The 10,740-nt window shown below is 34.4% G+C and overlaps 2 protein-coding genes across 2 annotated transcripts; one reads left to right on the plus strand and one right to left on the minus strand.

Annotated features, from left to right (window-relative positions):
• Nucleotides 1–1,211: 1,211 nt before the first annotated feature.
• On the plus strand, nt 1,212–7,279 carry LOTGIDRAFT_154590 (hypothetical protein; the record flags this gene model as incomplete). The annotated part of the gene is made up of 4 exons (XM_009063805.1): nt 1,212–1,315; nt 3,406–3,818; nt 5,673–5,729; nt 6,972–7,279. The coding sequence occupies 4 exons, from the start codon at nt 1,212–1,214 to the stop codon at nt 7,277–7,279; spliced, it is 882 nt and encodes a 293-aa protein (XP_009062053.1).
• Nucleotides 7,280–10,017: 2,738 nt separating this feature from the next.
• LOTGIDRAFT_107175 (hypothetical protein) lies at nt 10,018–10,440 on the minus strand (the record flags this gene model as incomplete). The annotated part of the gene is made up of 1 exon (XM_009063806.1): nt 10,018–10,440. A coding segment is annotated over one exon (423 nt), but the record flags the coding sequence as incomplete, so codon positions are not given.
• Between the last annotated feature and the right edge of the window lie 300 nt (nt 10,441–10,740).

Genomic DNA, 10,740 nt, shown 5'->3' on the forward strand with positions numbered 1-10,740 from the left:
ATACAAACTTACAACTTGACAAAGGGATTTAATGTCTTATGATAACATTATGGATATATAAACCGCGGTTTTAGTTGGGAACTGTTTAAACGACATTTTACCTGTGAGAAGCCAGATATAATATACTGAACCGAAGGAATAGGGGTCAATATAGTCCTCAGTGCGTTTAGTGTATTCTAAGCGTGTACATTAATGACAGGTAAGAGAATTAAAAAAAATTCTGAATACATTTGACTGTAGACAAAGTATACATGTACTTTATTTTAGATAATTTTACCGTTTCGAATCCTTCGCCTGATTACTCTATCGAAGAAATATCAAGTAATTTGTCACCTTTATTGTATATAATATGAAACCGTGATATATTACCTGTACCGGTATTCAATACAGGTGAAATGATACAGGTGTAACACTATTGTATAATACCTGTTTAACAAAATTTCACCTGTGACACTATTATAGCTCATGTCATAACTGTGAATATTTCCCTTCCATTTTTCATCGTTTCGTTTCTTGGTATGAATGTACAGGACCTGCCACAAGTAGTTAGTACTTACATACATGAAAAAGTGCAGTCTATATGTTTTATAAAGATCTCTTTCGCAGATAACGACTGTCAAAGTGTTCCCTTTCAGCTCTTCTACTCAATTATAAACAGTTTAATTGCAATAACTTGGACAAGAATTGACATTTCTAGTGGCTGGGCATACCACCAGATTGTCAATGGTAGGTGGCAGGCCTATGTATATCTAGGATAAAATGATTTCTTTATTATGTAAATGTCAAAAGTTGCAAATCGGATATACAAATCGGAGTATGCCTTCGTCGAATACCCATTCGTCATAAAAAATTGCCATAAAGATACCCAGTTATGCTATTGATAACTTTAGATGTTCACACCTTAAATTCCACGTCCATTGAACCGTTGTAGAAAAAAGTATTATTATCCGTAAATACAAATAAATGCAATAAACGAATTCTGATATCACATGATATAGATTTCCGGAAGATGGACATTCAACTCTATTGCTACAAACAATTACTGTTTTAGTTGATAGTAATGAAATAATTAAAGTGTCCAAATATTTGTGAATTCAGTATACTTGTGAAAAATAAACCAACACCGAAGTATGAATACATATAATAACTCTATTTTCAGGTTCATCAGAAAGAGATCTGATAGTCATTGCTGTTAGGTTGGAGCTCTAGAAATGGATTTCCTTCAAGCTACATGGTTGCTGGTTGTTATGGTTATATTTCATATCTATATTATAACAGCGGATCAGATCTGTAACCAATGTGATTGTACTATCAGGTAAGAATTTATTTGAAGAATTTATTTCGCTTTCACGTAAAATAATGTTATATAAACAGTTTAGGCACAGGCATAGTGTGCTTTTAGTTCTGTAATCCTGTCAACTGCGCATTGGCTAGAATTGAATCAGTGGACATGCTCATAAATTTATTGAATTCCATAATATATAGAAGCGTGAAATCGAAAGGGTGAACCCTGTCCATTCCATTTCGAATCATAATCCATTGTTTTATCCTGTTATATGATGAACGATAGAGAGACATGATGGATTTCTGAAAATTACTTAGCTTATACATCACGGCACAAATTTAGATCATATTTGAGCTTCATAAACTATCGAATTCAGAGTTTGAAAGTAGTTGAATCACGCCCGAGTGTTTTTAATTGTACATTATAATTCATAGAATTCTATTTGACGTGAAATGATCTGTAGAGAATTCCACCATGATGCCATTCTAATCATTTCAACATTAAACAATAACTCAGAACGTGATTTGATTCAGCTTTCTAAATATTACAAATATTGTGTATGTCTCATCTCTACCAATCTGGTCAACAGGTGCACGTTTATTTTCATTTCATAATTTTTAAGAGAAAAACAAAATCTTAAATCAAGATGAAAGTTAAATCTAAACAAGTTGTCTTTATATCAGGAGAGCGGGTGTCAGACTGACCCTAAACTAACCCCCATACCCTACTGAGAGGGGTTTATATTCTGGGCTCCTACAGCTTATTAGTAAAATGTTCTGCACGTGTTGAAAGCCTTTCATAATGCCCTCATTATTTTCCTATAGAATGGGGCTACTCAGTTCAGTTAACCATGGAATTTCCTATAAATTTTGAGTAGTTGAATGATTTTGATAAATTTTAGACACAAATTAGGCTATACATTTATTTGGATTGTAAGTTGCATTATTACATCTGAATACGATCTTACATTTGTGTGAGGTGATGTTGAGAACATAAGTCTCATAAAAGATTGTGTTATTGGTGTGCAGTACCTATTCCAGCCGGAAGATATATAAATGCCTAGGTAATATTGGCTTTCTGGTATTAAAATAACATTAAGAGGAATGTAAAATAAACATCTCAGTATGACGTAGCTAGCACACATCCTGTTAATTTATGACGTAGGGTATCATTATGACGTAATGTTATTTCTTGGTTTTAGTATAATTATGGTCTAACCAATGAAATCAAGCTGTGAAATTCAAGCTGTCATGATGATTTTATTAGATTTCTAGATATATTTTGATATAAAAATTAAGTAATTAGTATAATAATCATCAGATGTCACTTTTAATTACTCGAATAAAAAAACAATTATTACAGTTTCATAACATAAAACAGGAAACTGTAGAATAAAAAAAAAGGCGGGAAACTTTTAGCATAAATGCAGAACGAAGACCTACGGCTACAATTCCCCTTGTATGACACCTTTGCATTTTTTTCACACACTTTAAATACTTAAAGAGTCTCACGTTCTGTCTTTCCCCATTTCTAGTCACCTAGTGGCTAGTGGTGATGATATGCACTGATCTCGAGGGATTAAACGGATATTCGTGTCAACCTCAACTGAATTAAACCTTTCTACCCCAATTAGTAATTTAACCGTCTGATTAACCCCTGTGCTGTCAGGATACAATTCAAATCACGTAACGTTATCATAGTTGTCATCTTAATTGCGTCATGATCTGTATATTATTGTTATTATATCATTTTACGTATCTAATTCTACACGTACTGATGAGGATAATAATTGGTTGAAAAGGGAAATCTGATATGCTGTAATACTGATGTCATGTTAAATAATGTCGTCATACATGTAAATTAGGAATGATCAGTGCGCGATTAGCACGTTAATTAGACCTCGCTCAAGGCACATCTCTTTGGATATGTCGATTCCGTTTATCATGCAAATGCTCGTCGATTTTTTTATATGTATACATTAAGCATTACTGGTGAGACTGACACAGATAAATAATATGATATTGATATTACAAATTCGTCAACATGTTACGTTTTTAAAAATATTAAGACGGGAAAAGTCAGACCAGATGATTTATGAATCAAATCGTTTCCATTTTCAGAGACAGCACCGGAAAAGGAAATATAAATGTTAAACCGAAATGTCAAAGTGGTAAAATCACATGGCCTGATCCCGTTAGTGCCGTCCGTTTAGAACTGAAACCGGAAGTGGTGGGTCCATTCAAGGCTTGTATTGCTCTAAAGAGCGAAAATATTGTGACATTGGTTTCCAGAGAGATTACCACAGAAACAGTGAACTATAGAACTAGGTCATATGATTCAAAAGTAGATCTACTGCCATGGTTTAGTGTCGAAGGTCAAGGTAAAGAACATTGTGTCACGTCATCTGAATCATCTGTAATGTTATACCTTGAGATCGAGTCTACAACTGAAGATTCTGGATTATCCAGAACTTTTATATATTATGATATTGAATTGATACCAGACAACAAGTTCAGTCCCGATCCCATGGAAGGTAGGTTAAGCAAAATATCATATATAGTTCATGACAACGCTTCACATGTACATATTTAGACACATTTATACCAGTCGAAGCATGTGTCCACACGCATCTATTTTATATACCTAGAATTTCTTTCAAATTCCTAATTATTTGTGCACAAGCACATCTGAGAATTTCCTCTGAGAAATTCACTTGAGAAGAAGAGCACCTGTTAGTTTTATGATAATGCAGTATTTGTTTTACCCATGTAGCCATTAAGTTTAGTATACAGATTTTCCTCTAGCCCATTATCTATTGTAATCTTGAAACAAGTCACGTCTGAACAATCGATATCTCGATACTAAACTGACTAATACTGGTAACTGATACAGTTTAATGTAAATTAAAACCGTTTAATGTAGATATCACAATTATCAACAATATCCTTGTTCTCACGGATTTTTTTTTATGAAATTCATATTCATATGGAGTGTTGATACTTTAATCTATAAAAAAAAATTCAAAGATACTTATATCGTTTGTTTTGATAGCCATAACCTTTCGTTAGTGACAATTTGGACCTAAAAAGAAAAGATATCTCGGCTCGGGTCGGATCATACAAGAACGTCGCTAAGTGCTATACATGTATTCGATTTTTAAATACACAATAACAGTTGGTGTAGGAGTTTGTTATTCAAAATAATCTAATCTTGTCTCTTTTTAACTTATACACACTACTGATACTGATGGGATGGGTGCCTTTACTATTGGGTCATATTTAAAACTAAGATGGTTGACTGAGTCATTTCATTCGCCTTTCCAAGGTTAACATATACAGAAAACATAAGATTTCATAACATGGATGACATATTTTCGATCATATTTATTTCTATATAGTTGCTGACCCATTTTATTCGAGAAAAAGTAAAGTTTAATTATAAGGCTTTAACTAATTGGTAATTTTACTATTATAAATTTCGGAACAACAGAAAATAGTTATGTATAATTCATTAATTATACTCGAGACTGTAAAAGGAGAAAATGGATATCCGTTTGAATTGCAAAATCAACAATGCATTGACCATGGGTCAAGTTGTTCTTTAGATATGACCAAGTCACCGGGTCATTTACAGTAGTATTTATAGATTTCTATCTTCTTATTGGTGAATAATACTGTAGCAAGCATGGGTTTGTCTGTCGTTGATTTGAAGCTACTTATTGGTATTACAACACACTTTCAGAGAGCTCATTCAATAACTCAATTTATTGGAATGGATTAATTTGATTCGTCACATTCGACAGAGCTCTCTAGAAAATACACCAGCAAAAGTTGTAATGTAATTTTTCTGTATCTAGATGAAAACAATATTTCCTATATTTTTGAAAGGATATATAATCAGGGCTTAATACATGAACCCTTGCGTCAACTTTCTAATTAAATATTCAGCCTGTAATCCTATTGTCCATATTAATAACGGTCAAATAATACCTTCACTTGACCACAGACACTTGAAGATGCACATTGACTAACCTCCTCTTAACCTTGACAGAGTTACCGCCCTTGTGTCAATTTACAGGTGTTAGACAATAGCAACTCCTAGTTGGAAATCACCTCCCATTTTTCCACTTTCTTTACTCAATTCAAGTCTGGCTTGATTGCGTCTTTTGTGATCTAGGATTTTGATAATTGAAAACATTTTAATTGTGATGCAGGGTATTGTAGTTACCCCTGCTTTTAGAAAGTTGAATGATTTTCGTAACTTAGTAAATGGGCTGTTTTGATTTTGTGGCGCTCTCGGATTTTGGACAAATTTTTTGAGTGCTTATTTTAGGTTGGTCAATCTGATTGTTTTCTCGTTGTTTAATGTATTTTATTTTTAATTCCAGAATGTCAACCCTGTTCAGACGATGAAATATTAAGATCTTACTGTATCAGCGACTATGGTAAGGCATATTTCTATCCTATATTCTAAAATTGCAATATAGCAATGAGTCTATAAATCACTCTACAATAATCTTTCTTGTTCTTATCACCTCCCATATCAAAGCCCGAACAAAGCTAAATCCTCGTTCAAAAGCGAAGACTGGTTTGAAAGAGACTTAAATTTAATGGACCCAAGTATTGAAATAAAAGCAAACAACTTAACACAGTTTTTTTCGGAATAAGTGTCAAATTATCGAATGTTATCTAATATTAAGTTTAAAATCTAGAGTAAAATAATAAAAACTGTAAACAATTCGTTTATTAACGACTATTTAATTGTCAATAAATCTGCCATGGATGTATGTGTATCTGTCTCCCTAAAATTATACCCAGACACCTTTAATCCACAATATCAACAAAACTCCCCCCCCCCCCCCCCCAACAACAAATAGCCCTTAGTCACAAGCTTGTCTCAAATAACAGAAGTCTGATTCTGTACTTTCTTCCAATAACAGGCGTGCTTCAGGCTATAGATAGTGGACAGGGAAAGGCGAGACATAAGGCGTCAAACTTGACATCGACTTTTCAAATGTTGATAGTATTACCAAATACCCTACTCATGAAATCTGATCAATTTAGTGTGATAAGCAAATTTCTTATTGCTACTTATGATGTGGTCAATATAGAATTTAGATTCGTTTTAGATGCACAAAGTATTAGGCCTAAATTTCAGTAATGCAGTAAACAATTTCCTAGACCAATTTTGCAGTCATTTACAAATTAATACCATAGCTATTAGATAGCAGTAACATCATGATAATGTTTTGGTGAATGCGTGTACATGTCTGTATATCTGTCATTGTGATTTATAACAGTATTATATGCAGTTAATTTACACGTGGATGTGTGAAGAAATTTGTTCAACATGACTATAAAAGGTAATAAAACTACCACCGTGACAGAAGTAAACAATGTATTTGAAACTAAGTCGGCTTCAATAAAAGATAGGTGAAGTTGTTAAAGGCGGTTTCATCAAAGAGAGTAGGAGATAAGGGGCGATAATTTAGAGATAACATTTAAGTAGGGTGACAAATTTGATTTACTTCAAACCATTAAAATGTTCAGGCGTTCAAAAATAAAACCACATTGATGTTCATTTTGTAGCAAAAGTTAAACTAAGAAAAGAGGTTTATGCAATCTCATTTATCGATCGATCAGTTTTTTCAATGTTATTAACATATTGCGCATTTTGTCTTTTTCAGTTGTAGTTGGAAGAATGAAAGAGGTGAACTTCCAATCTGAACTTGACAAAACGAAAGTGAACATAATCGTAGACCAGATCGTCAAGACTACAGATGAAGACATATTTAAAAGACATGACAATCTTCTTGAGGGTGCATTGTTCACTTCGGTACATTGTGGTGTTCAGAAAGGACCTGGACAATTTTTATTTACTGGAAGAAACAGACTCGGTCAACCAATTCTGACATGTGCGCCGTTCTATGACCAATGGATACAAATTCAAAGACTAGCTCAAGAAAAGGGAACAATCGAATGCGCCTATGGTTGAAAGTATTTGGTGTAAAGACGTAGGCTACTTTAGAATACTAAATGCCAAGAACGTAATCATCACACTTTCTAACTTCTAACTTTGGTTCCGGTAAATGTCGTTTAGAAGATTGAATCAAGCTTGAAATAACGCACATTTCTCATGTGGAAAAGAAGTGATAAGCTTACCGAAGAAGCCGAAAATGGATTATGATTACATTATGTTACTGCAATGAATAACTCAGTTCCGTTAGCAAACGAGTAACCATTTATATTGTTCATGACAGTTATAGTTATAGGCAAAAACATTTTAATATAATTTCATACCGTTTTATTCCTGGAGAAATTGATTGAGCGTATTCGTATAATTTCATGTTCCCCTTTTATCTCATATCATTTTGAATGAGACAAACTTCTACCTGTGTAAATGATAGATTTCTGTAACTATTGTGCCATGTTTTCCTGTAAATGTATGGTATCTTGCAGAAAATGATCTCGCACATAAATCAAACGTGGATGTCTCAATTTCTATGATCAGATTATAATACAGATCTTATAAATGACAACCAAACTTGTATAGTACCATTACCAGTACCACTTTAACGTGAACGTTACTGTTTACTTCAGAAAAACGATTAAAAAATTGTTTTAATACAAGTAGCATATTTCTGTATTTTAATTTGATTACATATCATAATATAGTGCATAACACTGTTATTTTTTGTTATTATTTTATTTATTATAGAAAGTTTATTTTTGTTATTAATTTGATGTATTATACGTTGTTCGTTGATTAAAGTTATCTAATCGTATCGTCTCCGTTTGATCTCCACAACGCCACCATTCTGTTCATGAGAGGACATAAGCTCTTGTCTTTTGGACCGTTGATTCGAAGGATTACATATTCTTACCACGTAAGTCAATTGATCACCTAACTTTATCTAAAATTGCCTCACAACCTTAGAGTCATACGATCCACCCTTGCCACCCTAGGATAAAAGATCACACTTCCTTACCACACTACAGGTATAAGATCACCCTTACCACTCTAGTCACAAGACCGCGTACGTGCGTAAGATAAATGGTCTTATGAATCTAGGGTTTTAGGCATATGTGATCCAATGGCTTTAGGGTTTTAAAGATATGTGACTGTATGTCCATTTGTTGGTAAGGTTAAGACATTATGTGACCCTTTAACCTAGGGTGGTCAGATACCTTTAAAATCTTTAAGTTAAAGGGTCACATTGCATAATAACAATAGAGTCATTAGATATTCCCTTACCACCTTAGAAATGTGGTATGATGGTTCTTGTGTGTATGAATATGTGATCTTATGTCTCTAGGATGGTAAGGGGATATGATCTTTTGACGTAAAAAAAAAAAGGGGGGGGGGGGGGGTAAGGGTGAATGTACATATACAATCTTAATTGCAACTTCACATTTTGAACGGCATCCTGTCAAAACATAGGATCTCATACCCTTACAACCCTAGATGAACTAATAGAGCACAAAAAAATCCAAACACTTATCCTTACCAGCATAGAGACAAAATATCACAAACTCACAAACTCACATTAGACTATAGCCCCTAGCACCCTAGGTCTAATGGTTATATTCCCTTGCCAACCTAGAGACATAAGGTCACATTACCGTAGAATCCTAAGACCTCTCCCTCTGTCACATACATTAGACAACATACCCTTACCACAAAAGGTCAAAAAAGCCACAATCCTTTACCTTTTATACTCTTCAAACCCCATACCCTTAGCACTTTAGAGTCTTCAAACCACATACCTCATACTATGTTTTAACCTTTGACATTAGGTTACAATATTTTTAACCTTTGGCCTTACGTTTGAAATGTTATAACCCCCAAAGTTAAAAAATGTTTTACGTTTGATTAAACAAATGTCGCTAGGGTGGTAAGCGTAATTTTATACGATCCTGTATCGTTCTGGAGATAAGATTTTGTGATGCTTTACCTCACTGTTATGGCCGACGTTTTTTTTTATAGCGAAAGGCCTTGGCTTGAGCATGATATCACCAACTACAATCAATCCTTTTTGTCTCTTTTTGGGCATAAAAATTATTATAGTAACGTTGGTTCAAACATAACATTACATAACATAACTGGTTAAGCTTTTCGTAACATTAGGTCAAATGTTAAGCTTTTCGTAACATTAGGTCAAAGGTTAAGCTTTTCGTAACATTAGGTCAAAGGTTAAGCGTTTCGTAACGATAAAATTAAACTTATCAAGTTGAGTCAAAGTATTATTGTATAAGTAGATATGATGATGATGATTGTAAAAAAATATGATTAAATACCAGAAATTATCCACCGGATACTTTCCAGTATTATGTATTCATAATGTTGTTGAAACACACGACAAGTATAACTTGTTTATGGATACCACCAATTTCAACTACCATTATTGAGTCAATAGATCACAAACGTACCACCCTAGGGTCATAAGATCACTAGCCCTTACCACCCAAGGCTAGTGAGATCACAAGCTCTTACCACTCTAGGGTCATAAGATCATTAGCCCTTACCACCTAGGCTAGTGAGATCACAAGCGTTTGTGTCCTTATGACCCTAGGGTGGTAAGGGTATGTGGTCTCGGGAACCTAGGGTTGTAAGGTATGTGATACTATGATCTCACGACCCTGGGTTGGTAAGGGCCTGTGATCTCCTTGCACTAGGTGGTAGGTTATGCTATCTCACAACCCTAGGGTAGTAAAGGTGTGAGATTTATCACCCTAGGGTGGTAAGGGTATGAGATCTGATGATCCTGGGATGGTAAGGGTATGTGATCTCATGACAATGGGGTGGTAAGGGTTTGTCACATTTGAATCGTCGAATGGTAATCGACCAACAAACATGGCATATAAAAGGACTCCCATGCTCCAGACATCTGACTGGAATGGGCTGTACTTCTTTCCCTGTAAGACTTCAGGAGCAGTGTAAGCTACACTACCACAGAATGTTTGGCTGAAAAGATCACTGGTTGTCATTTGTCGGCTGAATCCAAAATCAGCTAACTTGACCTGACTCGTCTGGGTCAAGAGGATATTTTCTAGCTTCAAATCTCGGTGAGCGATTCCTTGTTGATGACAGTGGGAAACTGCAGCAACAATTTGTCTGAAGATTTTCTTGGACTTCTCGGAATTTAGGGAACCGTGAAGACCAACAACTCGGTTTTAAGTTTTTCATATTGAGGCAGCTTAACTGCTCTAGATGTAACTACAGAATAAGGAACTGCATCTGGACGTAATCTAATAGTGTACTGTCCCTCTAGTTTCCCTAAACCAGTAAACAATTTTGGATATTTGTCAACAAAAGGTGATTTTGTGCCTACATCAATTTTATCTAATTTAAAACTAGAGTTATCACAACTGCTACTAATATTATTATCAGTGCGTTCTAAAAGATGTAAATCTAATATGGCAGGTATACCTAAAAGAGCTGTAGATAAATTTTTA

The sequence above is a fragment of the Lottia gigantea genome (assembly GCF_000327385.1).
Source record: "Lottia gigantea unplaced genomic scaffold LOTGIsca_6, whole genome shotgun sequence".
Lineage (NCBI taxonomy): Eukaryota > Metazoa > Mollusca > Gastropoda > Lottiidae > Lottia > Lottia gigantea.